The 23866-nt window shown below is 35.9% G+C and overlaps 1 protein-coding gene across 2 annotated transcripts in view; it reads right to left on the bottom strand.

Moving 5' to 3' along the window:
* Positions 1-124: 124 nt before the first annotated feature.
* The window catches only part of LOC106162403 (uncharacterized), a 40561-nt gene continuing 16819 nt past the window's right edge, over positions 125-23866 (bottom strand). Inside the window, exons 2-14 of one of the 2 annotated variants that reach the window (XM_013539699.2) lie at positions 23006-23153; positions 18320-18387; positions 16882-16965; positions 13168-13338; positions 7553-7662; positions 6374-6482; positions 4878-5109; positions 4620-4684; positions 4344-4418; positions 3885-4031; positions 3584-3681; positions 2601-2712; positions 125-2232 (exon numbers count right to left, since the gene is read on the bottom strand). In XM_013539699.2, coding sequence (XP_013395153.2) covers positions 2030-2232; positions 2601-2712; positions 3584-3681; positions 3885-4031; positions 4344-4418; positions 4620-4684; positions 4878-5109; positions 6374-6482; positions 7553-7662; positions 13168-13338; positions 16882-16965; positions 18320-18387; positions 23006-23153 — 1622 coding nt within the window. In that variant the 3' untranslated portion in view covers positions 125-2029. The remainder of the gene's footprint in view (positions 2233-2600; positions 2713-3583; positions 3682-3884; positions 4032-4343; positions 4419-4619; positions 4685-4877; positions 5110-6373; positions 6483-7552; positions 7663-13167; positions 13339-16881; positions 16966-18319; positions 18388-23005; positions 23154-23866) is intronic. The other variant, XM_087010948.1, reaches the window with a different exon arrangement.

The following is a 23866-nucleotide window of genomic DNA, read 5'->3' as shown; positions in this document are numbered from 1 at the left end:
ATTTTGTGAAATCAAACCGTAAATTTGTTTGTAATGCAAGCTAGAAATCACGGCCATGGACGAACAACACGTTTTATTTGTCCAAGTTTAGTCCCCATCTAATAATTGACAACAAGGCGTAATGTAGGCCTGTGGCCATTTTTTATTCTTAAAAATTCTTCAGTTCCCGATTTTAACACAATTGGGCATTAGTGAGGTTTGTCTCCATTACTTACGAGCAAACATAGCGGAGTGTTAAATGTTCTAGTATCAGTCTTTATTGACTTGCATTTGAAATATTATGCAATGTATATATCTATATGAGTTAATTAATCAAGAACGTTGGTAGGACTAATTCCTTATTTGAAATTATAGTCTTAACTCGTTCGATTATTGATCATGTCCATAGGCTTTGTTGGTGAAAAGTAGGCCATACAGAGTATTATCGGTATTTTTTGCACGAGGAAATCTTTTTTCATCTCAACAAAACAAAAATTCTTATGACCTCTCAGTTAGATTTACAGCAAATAACAGTGAAATAAAAACAAAAATATATGTGAATTTAATATCCATTAAGAAAACTACAATACGCTATAAACCCGTATTGTTCAACCTCAAAGTCATACAGAAAGTGTAACCTAAAATAAAATTAACACAAAAAATACATACTTTGTATTACCATAAATTGACACCGTTGGACTCAGTCATGCTTTGTTGTCGGTTATGTTTATCCAATATAAATCAAGAATTCCCAACATCCAAACAGAATACCGCTTTTCAAATCACATGAAAATAAACCATCTTGTGAAATAGGTACAGTATTTGAAAGAAATGTACAATATTTACAAATGTGAGTATACAACTTTAACAACAACTTGCATTCTCATCCACAAATGTCCATCACAACAAGAGTAACACTTTGTAAGATTTACCATGAAATAACAATAAAAATGTAAAAAGTCTGAATGAGTATTGTAACGTCTTATTTGCCAATTTCTTCTTTTACTTTAAAATCTTCGTTTAACGAAGAAATCTAACGTATTTACTATATTTACCCTTAGATATATACAATAAAACATCATAAACAAAAATATGATTATTATGAGTATAGTGTGTCAAAATTGATTTAAAATTGGGTGTTGAGATTAAAAAAAACTTTTCATTTGCCTTTTGATTAGCACCTTGAACTGTTCGGACTTGTGTTGAATTATGTATTAGTTTTGCACTAACTGCAATATTAACGTAAGGCTACGACATAATGTACAGTATGTTTAGCTGTTGCGAGGTATAAGCAAACGAGGCACTAACCAAGTTAAGAATTTCGCCAGATTAATTTTTTAATTAAGTCAGGACCCAGGGGTGTTACCCAGACACTCCCCAGAGGCGCGTGGTTTGCCTCTTTATTACAGGCCTCCAATAACAGGGCCTCAAACAGCGTATGCTAGTACAATGTAAGATTTTTCCTTAACATAAAAAATTCGCACAATTAGTCTCGTCCTGCAAGACTGAATACCTGAAATAAAAACCCTCTACTATTCAACATTTTTAGACATATTTCAGGGACAACAGTGCTCAATTTAGGTAATTGCAGTTTACAAGGGGCTGAAGTGTTCTATGTACATTTGATGCGCTATCGAATAAGAACATAATATTACAAACATGCTACGAAGAAATATAACAGGTCTCTAATAATGATTAAAAAAGTAAAAGTCTTATTCCAATTTTCTCCGGGAGTTGCAGAAGACACGAAAGTCTATCAGCAAGGCAAGAAATGCAGTCAAACACGAGCAGAGTTAAACCAGATTTTCTTTTCAATAAAGTGATTACCACTCGGGAGTTTCCCTGGTTTCGAATGAGACACGAATATCGTCGATGGGAGTATCCTTTTCTTTCAAACTTGACACACAATGTGGAAATTAGAGCTCTGTACATAGTCATTCCACAGCATCACAGACGATCATTATATATCACTACCATGAAGGAGAGAGCGAGATTCAAGGTTAAAAATGCTTCACCTTGGTCATCATAGTATCATTAGGCAAGAAAAAAATCAACTGCACAACCGTGGCTGTAATGATAAAATATACAAGCAATTGCAAATTAACAATGTGATTAAATTATTGCACGTCCTTGAATAAGAAGCACTATTGTAAGTGTTGTCTGTGCTGCCACTGTTTGAATCCGATGTTCTGTCGGAATTCAAACCGTCTTCTGAACTATCTGAAGGGTCGCGTTTTGTTGTTTCACAAGGCCCTAAAATAATACAAAAAGTCAACGTTATTATACAATATACATATTGTAATCGAATACAAGATCATGGAAGAATACAATATATCTTTTACCGTCCACGTAAAGTACAATTATATCGTAATTACGCTTTTATATTTATTCAATTGAATACCAACAATCAAAGAAACGAGCATATCTTGGTCAGAATTCAAAGCGTCTTACTACCTCGAAGAGTTAACGGTTCCAACAGAAAAATGGTGGGTACAGTAAAGTGTGGTAAAAAAACACTATTAAGTCTAGCTTTTCAGAAAACATATAAGCCGAGCTGAGAACCTTTTCAGTTTTGATAACAGAAAGCAGATTAAAACAAACCAAAGCAAAGCTCGTCCTACCTGGTTGTTCTTTAAATGTGTACTGTATAGGTTGACTTATGATAAACGCGGCGTCTCCATTGCATCCAGCGTCTATGGTTAACTGTACGTTATCACCGTTATCTTTGATTGTCTGAAAATAATGCAGAAACGTTCAAATTAGTACATTTTATCTTTCAGTTGTAAAATTTAAGGATATTGTAACCCTTTATCATCATCCAGATACCGAGAAAGATTTTTTTCCTGCATCTTATTATTCAATATGTATCTATCTTTGTGCTGATTAAAAACACTTGGAAGTATAAAATATCAAAGTTTGTATTTTTTTCGTTGCAATGTATAAGCATAGGCAACTCAAAGTTTTAATAGTCTATTTGACACCTTTCTATTTTGAGGTGAGATAACAATCTGTATGGGGCGTAACTTCATCCCTGAACAAGATTTTATCACGAAAATTGGCAGAGCTGACCAGGAGTGTATAGGCTACAATCCCGTTCCATCATAATTTCGGTTTAAATGTTTTTGTTATGGAGTTATGAGCCCCTAGATACAGATTTTCATTAACCCAGAGGTATTATTTGGCTAAATATCAATGATAAAATCCGAACTAAGACTTTAAAGAAAAAAATCGCTGGCAGGGTTTTGGAGTACTGAATGGTATCATTAACCCGGCGTTGAAACGTTGATCGTGGGTGCTCAGGTAAAAGAAAAATCTGACAAACCGATTTTTCAGGTGTTTACCCCAAAATCGCAATTATGACGTCATCCGTAAGGTGACATATGTGTAAACGTTAATAAATTCAGTCACTGAACACTGAAGATTTATTTATATTACCCAAAAGAATGTATGCAAGGCAATAAATACGGAGTTTTGGACGAAGGGTGACAATTTCCTTAAAACTGATTTTTATCGCAATAATTATACTCTTATATAACAGGTCCACCTGACGTAAGAAAAAAGGCAGACCATTTTCAAATTCTGTGTCTTATAAATTCGAACTTACAAAGCAATTTGCAATCATGTTGTCTTCATCGGGAATCTTCGCAACTAGGAATGTTTTTGATTGCTCTTTCCAGCTAATAAGGCACTCCAAGGTTTGGACTAAAGAAAAAAAAATTAAATCGATTAATTAATATTAAGCACCTTCAGAATATATGTTCAAATAAATTAACAGCAATTGAGTGATTAACGTCGTCAGAAAAATGTTGACATCATGATACAGATCACACAGAAGCAATTGAACATAATTTGACATCAATATAATATATTTACAAAATAAACACACATTTAAAAAATATACGAACCAGCAACGTTTTCACAGAGCTGTACTTTAACTTTGGAGTTGTCATAACAACCACCGGTTTGAATCGTATCCTGGCACTTTGGTGATATGACTGTGCGTATACTGAAATTGTTCACCATTGGGCAAAGCGTGCTGGTAATGCTAGACGCTAGAAAGTTAATTGCACATGTTTATGTGAAAGTCATGATGTGTGTTGACATTATCGGATTATCAGTCAAATGTTATAACAGTAACAGCACTTATGTTGAATTTTAAAGAAATTTGTAGACGGCTTAATTTACATTTTTCAATAAAAATACTTCGGTTTCTGTAAAGACCCCAAACAATGGGTGCAGCCGAATCATGGTCTGCCTCGCAGAAAAATCGGCTCCTTACTTTAAAACTTGGGTTATATAAATAAATAAATAAATAAAACACACTCAAATAAATGAAACCATTGAAATCAAATGATATGACTTACGTATCAAAACTTTTTTCTCAAGGTTCTGTGTGTATCTCCCGCTGCAAGCGTCTTCAAACATTGATGCCATTTCTCCTAGAAAACAAAATATAATTATGGCTAAATCATTTTTTAATGTTTTAAAAATATAACTTGCAATATGTTTTACGTGGAAGCCTTAATGAAATATTATATCGATTCTTTTATAGGCACACTAAAAATGAAATGTAATTTAAACTGCGCTTGCGTCAGTTGTGCCTCGGATGGGATTGATTGCGTCGAGCTCGTTTCACTTACCCGTGTGTACTTCTATGACACTATTTTGCCTCTTTATGAATCTTACGCACTGGTAATTTGAGTGGCTAAAATAAAGACGACAAGTTTAATTATATAAGATTCAATATATGTTTAAAAGATAAATAACCATGTAAAACAGTGTTTGCCACAGATGTTATCTTTGGTGTTAAAGTTACACGTACCTCATTCAGTTTTTAAAAATATGTAAAATTCGGAGGAAGAAAAGTAAGAACTTCGAAAAATTGTAAAAGTGCTTACCATCCATGCGACGTATAACTCACAGCTTCAAAAACGTTAGCACTAGAGTTTCCAGTTTGACACCTTAGAGCTTTCATGATCCTGAATGGGTACCCTGGAATTTTTGAATGCCTAATACGTATGCTATATCCATCATCATCTGCTTCGTATTGATAGGCGTAGGCCATGTCTCTCCACGTTGTTTGTGTCACCCAAGACGGGAAGGTGCATCCCGGCATGGGCCAGCGGCCATCTGAAACAGGTAATAGAACAGCTTGATACAGACACTGAAAGTGGCTGCAAAGGACGATTATTTTCAAAACTGAGCACTTCACTGATGTTGTCTTAAACAGTGTTGGTGAACATTCAGACCGCGTCTTTTTCTTATCGGATTGAAAATTTAAATCAAGCATAATGCACAGATAAGGATACGTTTTGATAACAGTGCGGTTTCCATTCATTTTGGTCTATTATAAGACCTATCTCCCTTTGGTTTAGATTTAAGAAAAGCAACTCCTCAAATTCCAAATGCTAGGACCTGGAATGTTACCTCAGCTTAATTTTCCTAAGAAAGAGCAGTGAGAACTCTTAAAATAAATATCAAATCTATTATATCTGTCTGATCCATTAGTAGATTTTAGAACTGAAACTTATGTGTCTAGATATTTTGCATTAGCCAAATAGCAATCCGCGTCATTTCTTGAACAATAAATGGCAGTTTCAAATACTGAGACTAAAAGATAGGTTGCTAGGTTTGACTAACTAATGGGCGGGGATGTTGGAATAGTTGAGTAATGTATGTAAAAGAGAAGCGCATAAAACAATAGATTTTTTTAGAACACATATTTACAGTTTGGCTTTCGAGATCTAGATTCGTCCAAGTGCAAAAACTAATAAAGGTAGAGCAAGAGGAAATAAATTTGATTTAGTTGGCGCAAGTTAAGATTTAAGCTGTGTCTTGTGTTTTCCTTCTTCTACTTATAGGAGTCCATTTGGTCTTATTTACGAGGCACAGATGGCCTGTCTGAGAGGCCAGATCTATGGCCTACGGCACGCAGTCCTGATATTTGGCTACTTTGTTCCTGGCCAATTTGCTAAAAAGGCTTAGCTTCCCAAACAGTATAAGAACTTCCTTAAACAAAAAAGTAACCTTCGGAGAGGGATGTCCGTATCAAATAAGCTGTTGTCGTGTCAAAAATCGAAAAAGGCGTAATAAAAGAAAGGACTCCATTATATTCCATTATATGTTGTTTTTTTTTTTTTTTTTTGCATTATAAGTCAACCAGAAACCGACAGCAAACTCGCATAAAATATGATCTTGAATAGTTAAAACGCTAAAGGAAAACCAATGAGAAACAAAATTCGCATTGTTACTAAAAAGTGTAGTGCACGTAATGTTTCTAATCCCGTTTTGCTGTTTCGGATATACATCTTTTAAAATCGGTAAGGAAAGTATGAATGAAAAGTAAAAGCTGAAAAAAAGTTGGCTAGGCTTTAATAACCAAAATATTGCTCACCTTTCGACAAAGTCATAGTTAGCGGAGCGTCTGTTACACTGAAAATTCCTTGGCAAAGAGCATCGGCGGAGCTGGCAAGAGATACGGTTGAGCCTCTGACTTCATATTTCTACAAAGAAAGTAAATATTGAAACCATATTACATCACATTAAAAAATCTATAATAGTCTTTATGGTAAAGCTGTCACAATCTTGATATCTTAAGATACGCTGACTCTCTTACCTGTTCATTTTACAAAGATCGTAAAGATTCTAAAATATCGATTGAAAGTTTATGTTTTCAATGGCACTGGGCTTCTCTTTAAGTTTTATAAACCAGATAAATATAATTTTTCCTGATCATCATATACCGATGTTGTGTTACCCTTATAAAAAGAATGAATCAAAATGTTTTATTTATTTATTTATTTATTTATTTATTTGTACGTTTGAATTTTGCTGACAAAAGGCAATAATAATGGCTGGTTACTTCAATTTGGCAAGAAGTTGAAATATGTTACATATAAGATAACTGAACTTTGTCGAGCATTTCCTTCTCTTCAGAACACAAACATTCTCTACAAGTAAAAAGAATCCCCAGGCGACTTTATCTTACTATCTAATAACAAAAGTTCATTTGCTCAGAAAATAAATCCAATTTAACTTTTCAGCAAAATCTTTGTGTAGCAAATCGACCTATTCGACACGAAAATAGATCTTTTGTGCTGGTATTTACAATCAACATTTGATATTTGCTTCCCATGCCTTTCTGGCAAGGCAATTTTCAAAGTAATCAGAAGAAAAGATTACACGATTGCACGCATGCAATAAGTCTGCCCGTCCTTCATGTACAAAATTATCTTCCTTTACGCAAACACGCGAAAATATCTAAGGCCATAGATAACCGTGGGCAGTAAGATGTAACCATGGGTTGCCTAGCAACGAAACACACCGTCCAAATCAAGCACAGGGAAAGTATTCAGATAATTGGAAAACATAACAAGGTTATGAAACATTTATATTTAACAAAAGAAAAACATTGTTCTCCCCAACGATTAAGTTAAATCCTTACAATCTTGTCAACAATCCTAAACATAGGAAATTGGTATCTGATTATCATTCGTAATCGCTGCTTTGAATATAAGCGAAAAACTAACATTTAGGAGTGAAAATCAAAGCATTTTTAGAGAATTTAACTTACAAAGCACCGGTAGATGAGCCGCTTGGATGTAACAATATTCTTGTTAGTGAACTTCCCATACATGTAGTTATCTCCATCCCTCCACGTGGCAAGGACTTCTAAGTCCAGATCTGTACATGAAACGAGAAATTGAAGTGAATAAGAAGAGCAGCAAAACCTTTGAAAAGTCAAAAGTTACTGCACAAACCTAAATACACGTTCTTATGCAATAAAAACGTTAAAAGTGCTGCCCAAAAACACACATACGTTCACTTAAGTATGTTACAAGTCTGTGGACCTAATTGCAGAATATTACGTAATCTAAAATAGTTTAACTTTTTTTGTAAATAACAGCATAGAAGTGGCATTACATACGTAGCAAGAAACTTGACTCTCTTCCAAATGATCTGATACCATAGTTGCTTCCGCAACTTGGCATGTTTGATTTCTTAATTGAATTTTCCGAATGTATTTATAAACACCCCTACCATTTGATACAAATAGTTATTCACATGAAAATCTATCCTCGTTGCATGTTATGTGTGAAATTTCGCTCAAGGTTTCCGGACCCACATCTTTACCGTATCAAATTATAGCACGTGGTTTCATACTTGGATTCCTACGGGGATCTTGTAATAAGACCTTGGACTCCCAAAATTTTCTTTCAAGTGGCCAATTGGTAAATATCAGACAATCCGACTTTTCATCCGCACGTTCTTTCTTTTTTAATGACGCCAAGCAGGTGGCGGATATTAAACTCACTGGTTTTATTTTTCATTCGCCAAGAAGGATAACTCGATCTTTGGATTTATTTGAAAGTCATGAGAGCCATGGACCCTTTCAAGCAAAGCAGATTAATTGGTTTCTGCGTGGAATTCATAAGCTTCTTGTTAAATCCATTATTTCCAATTCTACATTCAGTGCATCAGTCACAATTCAACTATCATCACAGCTAAGTGGATATGATTTTCGATATTTTCATACTACATATAACAATGTAATAGCAATGCATTATGCACAAAAAATTTTAAAAATGTTCGAACTGACCCTAACTTCACTTGAATTGCGTGAGCTTTGATACTTAGTGCATTGTATTGCATACCCTATATCATGTGCATATTGTAACTGTCTGAAGTTTCAGTACCATTTATCTACTCACGTGGTATTCAATATCTCTGAGAGATAGTACAAATCCTGACCACGACATTACATTATGTGAATTCAATACGCGGTAATGTGCTTTATATACCCAAAATGACTAGTAATTACCCCCAAATGTTCAAATCTTACGTCTACATGAAAGTCTCGTGTACTAATTCTCAGGAGCGATGCCTATTAGATAAATACTCTCAAATTAAGAGATATCGAAATAGCATCACCAGACGTTGAAACGGGTATCCCTCCCGTGTTATTGAATTAGAATGAGTAACGTGTGGATGATAGTAGCTAATGATTGAATTAAAGCTTTGGGAGACACAAGCCATCTAAATTACAACCACTGTGCTGCTGTCATCACTGGGACGGAGAAACAATAATTCGCAGAGTAATTACTTGGTATATTCTGTTCCACTGTTCTTAATGGATGTGTTATGTTAATTACAATAGGGTCAGAAACAAGTGTTACTAATACGAGTACCATATCATCAAACAGAGGAAAACGCGTATTTATGTGTTGATTTTGTGATTGTGGAGGGGCAAGGGATGGGGTGAGGTAAAAAGAAATCATAATTTATGTCCACACAAATGCATAATATATAAGACAAGGATTTTACCCGTAGGGAAAAGAGAGCGCGCGGTCCGTGTATGTAAAGAATTAAATATATATGAAGAGACGATGAACATTGAGCTGTTGGTTGCACCTCAGTAGAGTGCATCGAGTATTGATCACGGACATCATGCATTATATAGCAAAGCTCATTAAGAAAATCCATGTACACTTGTACCAAGCAGGAGCAAGATCTACAGGCACGAAAACACGGACTTGTCTTATTTACCATTTAGTTACTTTACGTGTCACGACATTTGGAATTACTTTGAAGCAAAAAAAAGGATCTTCTAAATCTTGATTTTTTCCGGGAATTTAGGCAACAAGATATGTAGGCATTCTTTAATATACTGCCGGCAGGTCCTCCATTTATGAGGAACGATGAAAGAATTTGACATTTGTATGGGAATATTCAGTCACTAACACGAATGAGGCTTCAGAAGCCCATTATGAGTTATGACTGCTAGTGAGTGCTACCTACGAAATGAAAATATTGTTAAAATCAATTCCAAGACACAAAGAGGACACAATTTCATTGAAATATCAAACATAAATTGCCGCCGTTTTTCTAATTCATTGAACGGATACATTCTTTTCATCGAGAGAACAACAACAACAAAAATAAGATGAAATTTGTACCACTCACGCTGGAGGTACAATAAATAAAAAGACGACTACAAACTGAAATGCAATTTTTCAACATCGACTAAAATCATATTATGGCGTCTCAGCTGAATAAGCGTTTATGGCGTGTAAAAATCTACAGTCATAACGAAGCAATCAGTCCCCCCCGTGCTGGGATAACCAAGTTAAAACCCCTCATTTTCTCGATCTTGAACTTTCTAATGTAGTAATTAGATGAAGCATTATGTCTGATATTCTATTTCTAACCTTATGGACAAATAATCAACGCGTTTTCATGGTGCGTTTCTATTGCTGGACCTAGGAACTGGAGGGGTTTTTTTTTCTAAGTAAATACAACATGTGGAATAACTATTATATTTAGCGTTGAGTGCCAATTCCCTCATGAGAACCGTAATGAAGAACTGCCCCATATTTCATATATGTGATATGTTGAGTAATATCTGCATTAGCACTATGCTAATGACCCAAGGGAATAATATCAATCGCATCAACTTTTCTTTTTAAGTAGGTCGAGTCAAGAAATGTCATTGACAGAAACGATTTATTGCAGAGGTCGAAATCGCGTAAATTACTAGGGTAACCTCCGAAACAAATAAAGTTATCCGAGCTCTCTAGTTTCCACTGCAACCTTTAGGAGGATTTTCAAATGATGGATATAAATTTGGTTTCAGCTAATACCAAAGGGGAGCTTGCATCGGCATTGCTGTCGTCAACGTATCTTTATTACAGTACCTTAATTGCGAATACATCGGCACAATCTTCACAATTTTTAGTCACGTCGATATATTTTCTGCATAGTTCACACAGTACTGAAGAATTGCACTCATACTAATAATGTTATTAGATTTTCCAGATTTTCTGTAATCTTTACCCCCGCAAACAAGTACATTTCAACATAAACAACCACAATTATATTAATAACCACTAGCTGCCTTCTTAATAAGCGTTTGGTCCAGATTTTGATATCTCGAAGAGGGGGTTATAAATTGGTAAAGCTCCGATATCCATTCTTTATGCACCTGAGCCAGAAGGGAGCGACGAAGGTTTCTGTCATCAGTGGAGATATTTATCTGTCTGCCCATTTGAGATGCAGTCAGTTGATGGTCAAATTACACGGAAAAGTGGGAGCTTTTTGCCACGAAATGCACAAGCTTTGAGTTTCGGATACACGCAGGTTCATGATCGCACATAATATTAAGACATTTCTTTATCAATTTTCGCTTTCGATTTTAGCTTAATACTTTCATTTGCTATCCCGTTGTCTAACGTATACTATTATCTGTAAAATCAGTAAAATAAGTAATTTGTGGAGTCTCGTTTTTAACACAATGAAACCATTCAGATACGTGTAATATCGACACCAACTTTTCCTTTTATTAAAAACATTCTATCAAAACGATCACTATGTTTAAATCGTACCGATCACAATTCAGAACCATCTCTCACCATTCTGAGTTTTTGCGCGTGATCTCGAATTTCGAAGTTAATTTTTATGCCTGATTCTCCGATACGTTGCACGTTTAATTCATATTTGACCAATTAATCACAAAACTCGCTTTGTATTGATACAGAAAATTGGCGACTCATGTCCGTAAGAACAAGAGTCATTAAGTTTGTAATTATCACTTTTGAAGAATACACAAGTGAGTTTAAGACGCATTCACACAGGTGCTGCATGGGCCACATCCCCGTTAAAAAAAATCTATTTGTAGGAAAAACTTAAGTCACAAAACCTCATTACACTTAGTTTGTTTCCCCCTTCCTCGGTTAATAAAGAAATATCGACATCATCCCTCCTTCATTTTACACTGTCACGAAAGCCCCGAAGATGAGCGCGTGGCTTTTGCTTTATCGTGGAGCCTGCCAACCCCAATTTGGCATCCAATGCTTTGTAGACGTCTCTAGGGGGCCCGAACGACTCGGTGATTCCCCTCCGGAAAACAGTAGCTTAAAGTGGCCTAATGGTTTTCATACATACGAAATTGTGGCCCGCAGTTAAAAAGGCAGTTCGTAATTCACGTCGACAGAATGAATGTCAACTTTAAAAGACTCAGTTTCTCATGTTTGATTAATTGAAAATTTAAAGGTTATTCTTAAGACAAATGCAAAAGGTTTTGCTCTTAATTCTTCTTATTTTCCTCTGTTTACTTCAGGCTAACACTCAATAATAGCTTATTTAACTGCAAGCCGTTTGATTAATACATTCGATCTTTAATGACTTAGCAATCGCTCCCGCTGTTCAGTCCATGACAATCATTAGGAAGTAAAGAAAAATCGTCGCCATTAGTTAGGCATTATCTCATCACCATAAGGGCCTTTGAAACAAAGCAAAGGAAGAAGAAAGCTTAACACTCTAATCATCATTTACTCAATGTCACATTAATCTTCCTAACCTCCAGGTCCCTTATTCTGCGCTGTCAATATCCCTGCTGGAATGACATATGCACAGCGAAGACGTATAATAAATTTCACCCTTTAATAAACCTATTAGTTTTAGTCTTGCTACAGCGTTTCACATTCTCTATGTACTGTTATTATTGTGCGTTAAAGACACCGTCAGGAATGTAAATCTAGAATCTACATGGTATTAGATTAACAGTATCTCTGTGATGTTGCTACCGTGTTTGGTTTTCTTCCTCTTGTATTTGTTTTTATTCTGTTGGCGTAAGCGTACACTTAAGGCCTGCTTCCAGTGGAAGTGGGTCGACCAGACTTGGCGCGCGTACTATCTGAGAACGCCATAATAACGATATCCAAAAGCGATTTCTTACCATAGAAAATCAATCAAACGACCCACGACGTACGTCAATTACAATGTTTGTGACTGTTTTGAATACGTATATATTCTATTACTAAAAAGCATGATTGGGCGGCTTGTTCAGATAGTCAAGCCATCTTTACTTTAAACAGACCCTCAATCGTTCCAGAGTGAACAGGTCTTGAAACATGAAGCAATCGAAACAGGCACATTGGGCACAGTTCTTGGAGATGTACGAATTTTCCAGTGGTTGTGCGCAATTAACTGTAATCTAAGTGTGGTGTTTTAAGAGAATTGATTTCTCAAAACAAGGTTTTAAATTTTTTAGCCAAAATGGTTAAAAAATATCTGCCTGAATGTTGTGATCACTATCACGAAAATCTATTATCAAGCACACGATAGCCTTAGACATTTGACATGTGTAATTGTAAAATCCCGTGCTTCATTTCCAAATAGTGTGCCACTTACCTAAATTACTAGTGTCATAGAAACCCGGACATTCTTTGAATCTGAACTTGAGGTGCGAGTTGCTGGCACAGCCGGCGACCTGGGAGCGCGGCGTGTCACACAGGCCCGTCATGTTGTCATATGTAAAAGTATAAGCACCTTGGAACGGGCTGGGAATAGGAGTAGCAGGCTCTGTAAAAAATAATAATTAATCAAACAAACAAGGTAGCAATGGCGTTCATTATATTCTGAGATAAAAGTACCGACTTGTTAAGTTACACCGACCACTAACCTGCCCCCAGCTTTGAAAGGTACACGATTCTTGCAGTTATGGTATTGCTTTCAAAAATACCACAAACTATTAGAAATTGAAACTTCAAAAAAAATTATATGCAGAGATTATACAGTAACATTACCTTTACCTATTTGTAATATAACGAGAACATTGTTTTATTACCTGGAGTGGAAGGTGAACATGTACTTTTTAATGAGTACTTGTTAAATGATTGATTACGAGCCTTAGATGTAGTGTAAGTTACCATGCACAATATATCATAAATGTCGATGAGAAAAAAATCACTGCGCTTCATCGTAGGCCTACACTTAATGTAATGTACACAAAACAAAACAAAAGACTACATCCTCGTATCAAATATTGTGTTTCATACGTACATTAGGAAAACCATCTATTTACCGAAGACAAAAGTCTGGAAAAGTTAAAGGGAGATTCAGTCATGTGGGAGATGTCAATGTTATCTTTGCTTTTACAGCAAAAAGTCACTTTTAACGCATCGTCTGCCTGAGATTTAAGCTGAAGTCAAGCTGAGACTTGGTGACTCCGGCCCATCTGATAACATCGGATTTGTAGCCGTTTCACAAATGACATCAGTTGAAGAAGAAAGAAAATCGATGGCTTGTTTGACCAGGGATTCTTAGCTTGGACCTTTACCAATAAGTAATTTGGTTTTACATGTAAAACCATCATAGGACTTCATTTAGGGACAGAAAAGAAACAGTTGATAACTAAGGCACGATAACTTATTTAGTTGTACAAGTACATGTGATTGTACATAAACCCTACAAAGACCATACCATTTATAACATCGATTACCATTTAAGGTTTAAATTAACGCTTGAAACGGTTTGCTGGACACCTTAAAACAAATTTAATGAACAAATCATCGTTCATTTTTTATTTGTATTTATTAAGAGTTGCGTATACTAAATGCTGTTCGCGTTACTTTGCAACTAAGGTTACGAGAAAAAGAAAGAACACTGCAATCCTAGAACACCAGGAATAGTACATTTACGTTCCAAGAAAGAAATACTGCAGAAACTAAGAGCCCTTTCCTTCAGCAGTGACATTTATCACTTACGCTGTAATTAAGATTGAACACAGGGTCGATTGCAATTCGCATTACTTAACATCATTTAAACCCGAAGGAAAGAAGTATTCTTTCAGACCGATGTTATATTAAATGGAATGAAGATTAAAGGCGCAATTTTGCATGCTTTTTAAATTATTTTTTTCAGGCATTGCAGGTTCTTAATCACGACTTAAGGGCCAGGGATTCCCAATTAGGAATGTCATTTAAGCAACCTCGCATTGGAAACCGCACCTTCCACACCGACCTCTTCTAAATCAACTTATAACAGAAATCAATGCTTAAAATCGCCTAAAAGTAAAGTCCACCTCACGCGGATTCTCGCATGTTTTCTATTGTTGTATGAAATCACGCCGTGTCAACAGCTTCGGATGATCACGATTTAGACATGCCACCTTTCAAAACAACCGCATTCCCTAAGAAAGAGTGGCGGTTCAGCTTGTTACGTACAAACTTAGCAGACAGTGAGGCCAGATTTCTATTTTAAGAAATGAAAAACTAACCCGACTGTTGAAATAAGTTGCATCAAACACACACAGGGAGTGTCACTTGTTGCATGCAGTTAAATTAGATTTCTGTGCTTACAACTGTAAATGCATGGTCTCTGACTGAACTAAACTTATTCTTCAGACCTAGCTGGTAATGCTGAGAGAAAGGAGAGCTGTTCCAAAGTCAACTCCAAAACGGCAACGATGAACCAATACCAACAGACAGTGCATAATAATGCAGAGTTAAATAAGCATTGCTTGATGTCCTCTAAGTTCAGTTTTCAATCTGACAGACGATCGTTTTATCATTTTTTCAGAACTTGCCCTCAGTGCACTGATGGACGGATATAACCATCAAATTAATAGAATTGAAAACTTAAGTCACCTTTTAAAGGTTTCCTTCAATCTAAATAACTGAATTTGTGACATTTATTGATATCATAAAACTCTTTGCGTTGTTTCTATCTATCTGATGGGAGAACCGCTGTATTTCCCTACGGCCAATTCAAACAAGAATAAAACTTGGTTCAACAACTAGCTGAAATTTAAACACATGCTCATTCATGCTTTTTTATTTTGAAATGTTCTATTAGAAAACCAAAAGTGAATTTTTTAGCACAAAAGTTTAGAACTTTCCGTACAATTTCAGGGCTCAATAAGGGTATGCAAGTTGTCGGCAAATGATGAGTCAAATGGATCAAGAAAGACAAGCTGAATTTTAGAAGAAAGTATTTCATGCAATTTTGATTAATTGAAATTAATTCCGGCCGAAAAATCTAAAATAAATGCATAATCTTCTTCTACTGGACGCCAGAATTCCATGAGGAATGGAAATTCTGGTGATAACAGAATTGCAGAAAATCAAGTTGCAGAATAATACTGCAGAACCTCCCCCTGGGAACTATTATATCAAATAAATGAGATATATAAGAACCCGAGGGGTTGGAGATCACAGTAGATAGAGAAGAGATGGGGGGTGAATTACATGCATTTTAAAATGATTATATCGATTAGATATAAAGAACATGCCCTAAGCGAATATGGCTGAGCAGTGATTTGCAGTGATAAATTTCATTGTCTCATTCCCATAAGTTTAGAACTTTGTGTAAACTGACAGGCCAAACAGTGGGGACGATTGGACAAAAAACGGATTTAAGTATAGCATAAACGTCATGCCGAATATACCTGATTATGACATGTTATGTAATGCAACAATTCAATGCGGTGACAGATCAACTTTCGTCCACCTTCAGTTTTAATTCAGTTTTAACAGCAATTCAAGTAAAAGACAGTGTAAACCATATAACTTATGTTCTACTCTTGTCAACTCCTCCCTTATTATAAACGAAATTAAACACAAATAACGTATGTTAGATAATTTTAAATTATCATTAAATGAGTTGCAACATTTATCCTTTTAGGTTTTCTTGCCGCACACTATCTCTAAAAGTTGGTTTCGTTGTGTAATGTGTTCTAATATTGTGGTAGTGTTTGCAACATGTGGGCTGTGATACTGTCGCTTGTTTTTGTATTCGGCTGAATATTTTTAGTTTTAAAATGAGTCATTTTCGTTGGGTGAGGTGTATTTTTGTGTTGTTGATCCCGAAGTGGTATTTGTGATAGTTGTGGCGGACCAAAAGGAAACCATAGTCATTCTAACCGGAGGGCCTCGGCTGAACAAGTGACATATACACCATATTGGATGAAGAAAAAAAGTTGCCAATCTAATCTGCCCACCTCATAGTAAATTTGTGAGAATCCCTACAACGTATCAGCACGCAGAAAAACTTTAAATTTACAAATACAGCAGCGCAATTGCAAAATACATGTAAAAAGATTGTGGAAACAGTACGAGTACCTACCCCTCACTAAGGTAAAAAGCGGAGCGTCCCCTCGGATGACACACGCGGTTTGGATACTGTTGTATGCCTGGTTGCAGTGGACACCTGATTCACAAATAAAGTAGTATTTGGTTATATTTGAACATCATTAAATGTAAACACTAGACAAATAGACAGAGAACTGTATGTTTTTTAGATGGTGATAAGATTTTTGATTGTTGTCGGAAGAATATTTTATTATAACTTTGAGTGCACAACACACCTGATCAAATATATTTGCCTTTTGTTGTCTGCTTTCAATAAATATATTCAACCTCAAATAAATTGCAAATACTAAAAATGTCATATAGTCGCATGTGCAGCCTTAATAATGTGTGGTATAATGCACCATGACAATATATGAGAGAACCTTCCATCCTAGTGACTGCGGCATTTGCAGCATATTGATTTTATGAACTGCGACTGTATACCAGTAAGGGTTGTTTTCTTTTCCAATATCTTTTTATGTTCTCTAGCGTATCCTTGTGTTAACTAAGAATATCCCTTATGAGTTTCCCGGGAAATGTTCATGGGTCCGTTAATTCACGAACAGATATGAAATATTACTCGTACAAAAAGCCTGAACAAAGAAAAAGCTACTTAAAGTACGTTTTGGAAATATTGATGATTCATCCATCCAGGTGTGTTTTCAGGTAATTATCGTTATTACCCTAAACACAGCACAATTATATGTTCGTGCAAACATGGGGTTAATCATAGCTTGTATGGATGCATTTTTGCAAATTGGCGACACGGACATTTCGCATTTGGTATTTGATGTTTCCACATAACCAACACTTCGGAGTAGTTTGGAAATCCCTTCTCTGATACTCTGTAGCAAGCTCCTCTTTTGAACGTTTGACTGACGTTTTGAGATTCTATGACCACTTTTATATTCATCGATAATCCCCCCCCCCTCTCTCTCTCTCTCTCTCTCTCTCTCGCGAAACATTTCATATTTGCCACCGCTAATAGGCCGAAGTGGCTGGAAACAACAAACTAAAAAACGGTGAATGATTAGACATGCATTAACTGCAACTTCATATGACACCTTACCCTCCGTACATTGGAAGCGACATGTTTATTATTGCCAGTAGGCTTATAACCGTGGCTGAAAAAATCATTTGATCCACCCTTCGGTTGTTATACTGAGAGAAAGTTTCAGATATGCAGCTCTATCATTATGATTCTAGGTTATGGATATCCTCACAGGAACACATCTCTCTCTCTCTCTCTCTCTCTCTCTCTCACACACACACACACACACACAGAGAGAGAGAGAGAGAGAGAGAGAGAGGGTGTTCACGGATGTTCAACACCTGTTTCATCAATGATGTTAATTGTGTATTTTACATACACCTGTACATGTATATGGATTGACTTAAAGAGCAATCATATCATACATGATAGGAATACTTACTTTGTTTATACTGCAGCACATTAAAATGCCTCTCCGTTATGACAACGCAGGAGTAACATATTCTCACACTGAAACAAAACAAAAAACAAAAATATTCAAATGCAATGTTTTCAAGAAGTTGGTGAACAATTTCCGTTGCTACAATTGTATTTCACACTGGGTTTCTTTTGCACTTTTCAACCAAAAATTGTTTAACTCATCATTATTTGATGCATTAACCACTTATTGCCATTCTTTATTTCTCTGTTATACAAAAATTCCATTAATTCTTTATTCTAGCAATAAGTCATTTTCTAGTGAATAACATTTTTGTTCATCGCACATTTCGATCCATTTTTACCCATAATGCATTAATTTGTTACTTTCCCTTTTTGTTCCTATTAAATTGCATTAGACCCTTTATGTCAATATTCCTTAAGCACATTTAGAAAATAAATATCCTCCCAGTCGATACAGATCATAACTTCGTAGTTCCTCGTTTCACTGCTGAAGCCAACTCGGCTGTAAGTATGACACGACGGATGGCGTTTTTTAACAACTTGCTCACGGCGAATTCGAGTTCAGTTTGACTAAAGGATTTACAATAATTTAATAATGATCCAGAGAGCGCATTTGGGAATAGATATTGTTCTCTTCATAATTTTATTTGCCTGGCTCTGAGGAAACCACTCCAGCGAGAGAAACGCACAAAGGATTCCAATGTTCAGCACTTTCAACTGAATGCAGCGTCGAGCCATAGAAGGCCGACATATGCTTGCCTCCCATGGGCGGATGAGGAAAATAATTAAAATAAAAATTAATTAAAAATATAATAAAGAAATTAAAAAATTGAAATTGTCTCATTGTTGGAATTATTTATTTATTTATGTATTTACCAATTATTATTAACCCATTTATGTCATGGCGCTATACTGGGTATAGCTAGAATACGCCAAAACACAACAGCAAAACAAAAGAAGTAGGTGTTTCGAAGATTAAACTATATACCATCATATGTATTATCTAGAAGAAGTGTATAACGTCGTTAGCAGCACAGACTTGATCATCTTACATCACGTAACATATGCCAGGTAAAACGCATGTGAAATAAGGTCGCGCAGATCCTTTGGGAATAATCGAATCTCTAGTCACAAAAGGAAAAAACTGGAACCTATGTTTAAGCCTTTCTGTTTTAATAATGAAAAATGTAGAAAAATCAGCGCAATTATTGCCCACGACCAACAAAATCCAATTTATTGACACGAAAAAGATAGATAATGCATCGCCCCTTTCATCCCTGTGCTTTCACTAAAAGGTTTTAACATACAAAAAGGCGATAGATAATAAACTTCTAAAGCGTGATGGCTTATTTGAAGACACTAACAGCTCATGAAAAGCCGAACCAATTTGCGTGAGCAACTTTCTAAACGGCTCCCCTTTTGTCACCGGGGACAGAGTTTCCCATTTCGAGGCATATTAGAGTAAATTGAAATTGGGTTCCCGAGCGATTTCCGAATTGAACATTTAACAATATATGGAATGAGAAATAGTTTTCACTTCGTGCACAAAAAGTAAAATGCTTTGTTGTGTTTTCTTTTAGGGCAATGGGCTTGGCAAGAAAAGGAATGTAAATGATGCTAAAATAAATTATCTAGTTCATCGTGCATGTATGCATGCATGCGTGTGTGTGTGTGTGTGTGTGTGTGTGTGTGTGTGTGCGGGCATGCGCGCGTGAGTGCAAGAGAGCTTTGTTTGCAGCTGGCTAGCCACGCTGTTATGTATTCTGCGATCTCATGGACCTGCCATATCGTTTTCACGATAAATATTTAAAAGACTGAGGTTTTACGAAGAAAGATAATATTATGCATAAGCCATATAAACCACAAAGCACCTTAACTGCTATGGTAACCTAACACTATGACAAGAAAGAGGCGGTCTGTTTGCTGAAAAAATCTTAGACAGAGACCTAGCAAAACAGAACGATTTGGTTTCATTTTTAAGAACTTGTTCACGGCTTTTTTTCACTTCAGTTATAACCTAGTAGCAGCTGTGTATCGACCATTTGAAGCACATGTAACCCTAGAAATATTTCACTTCCTTTAGACCAGGTCGCTATCTTTCTTCGAACCATGAAGCAAAGTCACGCAGTGGGCTTCGAGCAACACCTGTCCTTCCTGCCACAAAGGGTAATCTCCATGGTGATGTGCTCTTTTTACATCTGATTTTAAATTTCATTCCTGATAAGGCATGGTTTGTGTTCGTTATCTTCACAATATAAGGGCACTGAAATTTACTTCGACGAAAAAAACTAAGAGAATTCGTATTCGTCCTAATGGGACAAGCACCTTGAAAATGGAACAAATTATGTACGCTGACTTTACCTTAAAAATCTGTAATACAACAGTTAATCCACAAATGCCTGTATGTATGTATGTAAAAAATGCCTGTATGTATGTATGTAAAAAATCTGTCAAGTGAGCAAACACAGAGAAGAAAAACCATTCCAATTGTGTATTTGAAAATAAAACATTTTTATGTGGATTTCTGCTAGCAAAAATTCCACTAAAATGTTCAAAAAAGAAGGGGGGACGTTAAAACATTGATAACATAGGCTTGCAGGCCTGATAAAAATCATCTAATCTTTAAAAGTTTAATGTCTTGTAGCCCGTGCTAGATATTCAGCTCTTTTGTAGGAGTACTGAGTATAAACGGAAAGATTGATTGTTGGAGAAAAGATAGAAAGCGCAAGTGCGTGTGAAGTTGGCATTTATCTAGCAGACGAGACCAGCTATCCTTGATTACGAGAATAAAACACAAATAACATCGCTATGACTGTATTATCAGAGCCTTTTATACCAAGATTGCATTCAGAGTGATACGAAATCGATAAAAGCCAAGCCATTTACAATTTTCATGCCGTGCGGTCAATTTTTCTCCATGATCTCCTTACTGGCAGACGACAGTTTCGGTTCCAGCGATCGGAACTGGGAGACGGGAAAATCAGACTTTGTTCAATTCTGGTCCAAGATTACCTATACGACTTTATCAATCATTCTTTTTTTCAAAAGGAACCTTAAGATTAAAGGCAAATTGTAGGAAATAGCGTTGGTCCATTAATCCTGAGAATCGATCATTTCTTTCAAGGCACACAATAGCGTCGCAATCACAGGCCATGTAAAATGTCCGAATGGCGACGGAATAACCCCAGCGGCACGTTTGACGACAAATGCATCATTTTTGGCTTTTTTTTCCTTTTCATTTCATTCTTGATTGAAATGAATAAGTGACTTATGGCAAAAGGCAATCAAAAACCCTTTTTATTTGTTTCTACAGGTATTGCAAAATTTTACTTTTTTGGCTTTTTACTTGTAGATTTTCATTGATGACAAGATGGTGGTAGTATATACTTTTGTTTTATTTTTAAACACTTGATATAATTTTGTTCTTCATTATTACTGCTCAAATAAGAGAAAGAAAGGGAAAGCTAGCCGCGCACTGGTTCAAGAAGCTTTCTCCTCCACATATAGAAAGAAACCAAAAATATATAAAAGACGGTCATAATTCGCACTTGTCTTCTTATCAATTATAAATATTTGAAATGTTACGAATGAATAAATATTCGGACATGACAACTTCATGATTCAAACTACTTGTAATTTCTTAATTCATAAAAAGTAAGATGCACGTAGGCCCTACTAAAGACAAGATTTGTACATTACCATCCAGTTCTTGTAATCGGTTGCTAAAACGCAGACAAAAACTGCGTCTATTGCTAAAACACTTGAACACAATTTAAAGGTTTTCACTTTGTCTGTTTGAATGAGTCTAATACAAAATTGTAGGAAATCTTCGACCTACAAATTTCAAATATCTAATCCCCGGTAGAGGGCATTTAAAGCGACTTAGTGCTATGAGACTTAAAATTGATTGGGTATAAAAAGGCGATTTTTCAAATACTGGTATTGTAAATGATAAACATACAATGCGGAAGCTGTGATTCAGTATAGTGGTTTCAGCTTGACTACGCAGAACTAATGATCCTGTGGGCCATTGTCTCTCGGAAGTCTCAATGGCGATCAATTTATCAAACCCAGGGACCCTGATTTCTAGATGTTGAAGCTGTCCTTGGTACCGACTTCAGCTAGACACGACAGGAAGCGTATAATATGTGGCGGCGAGTCAGTGTACGATTCTGAAACCCAGGGTGACGTCAGGAATATTGTTCCCTCCGTGGGCGAAAATATTATGTCAGATAAATAGAATGATGAATTACATGCACAACCCGGAGCTATATTTTGGACAGGTGACATCATAGAAAGGTGTTGTGTGTTGCTCATCCCCTACAATTTGGAAAACTATTAACTGCGGTCACATTTCATGGGTGTCTTACCGGTGCACTATTTGCAATTTGTCTTTTTTATAGTTGGTTAGAGCGATAGAAGTTACTTGTTTATTGGTCCACCAAAATACATTTTTTTTAATAATCATGTTCTCTTTGCAGTGATGCCAACCTTCTGAGAGCTGCTGCACGAGTACCGGTAGCTGCTGTTATGCTACATAGCATAAGAAATTTGAATGGCATTATGAAATTGTTTTTCAAAAACTGGATATAAAAATCAAAATGTTTTAAAAAACAAATAACAACAAATTAAAACGAACAAAAAGGGCTTAATCAATAAAATAAACTGGAGAATTAATCAAACTTACTCGTCTTTGCTCTCAAGAAGAAACGTCTTCTCTATATTCTGTATACATCTCCCCTTTGGCAAGAAGGAATCCGAAGAGATCTGTATGTCCCCCAGGTCTCCTTGGAACCATCTCCCTTGCCAAGAACTTGGGAACCGGCATTCTTCGGCTGAAAGAGAGAGAAAATCGATTTAAAACTACGCCTTCTTTGTTCCATGCTGTATCTGAGTTTGCATGCATTCACTGTTGGAAATAAGATGTGACATTAAAAGCCCAAGGTTAAATATTTAGCATAAAAAACGTATTGAAAATACATCGTATTTCATGCATCTAAAGTAATCCATGGTATGTATTATTTAACGGTAGCCTTAGCCATTCATTTTAAAAAATAAAATAAGCAAAAGGAAATACTACAATCAAATGACACACGACACGATATGAAATTCATTCTAACAAAATCATTTTCTGGAATAATTTTGCCAGAAGCAGATTAGTTTACGTAATCTAATAAACACAAATATATATGCAGATAGTTTAATCAACCTAAAGTAGTACTGGGGCGAAACATCGTTAAAGTGCAGTAAACTCAATTAACTGTGCGGCTGAATTACCTGTGACTCACTTATTCAATTAGGTAAGAGTTATTTTCATTGTTAGCTCATTTCTAGTGATAAATATGATATTCGACCCAATTAATGTCCTTAAATTGTGATAGTTTGCTTAATAATCTTACACTTTATTGATATGATGATGAGCTTTATTACTCTGTAAACGCTGAGATGACAATAAAAGTTCTGTGTATGAATGGGAGCCACCCTAGTTGCTATAACTGATAGCTGGAACAAAAGGTAAAAAAAGTCCTTTGAAAACATCGTTCCGGTT

The sequence above is a fragment of the Lingula anatina genome, chromosome 1, assembly GCF_051362555.1.
Source record: "Lingula anatina isolate TDL-2025a chromosome 1, LinAna3.0, whole genome shotgun sequence".
Taxonomy (NCBI): domain Eukaryota; kingdom Metazoa; phylum Brachiopoda; class Lingulata; order Lingulida; family Lingulidae; genus Lingula; species Lingula anatina.
Note: the sequence above shows the minus strand (reverse complement) of the source record. Positions and strands in the feature narration are given on the sequence as shown.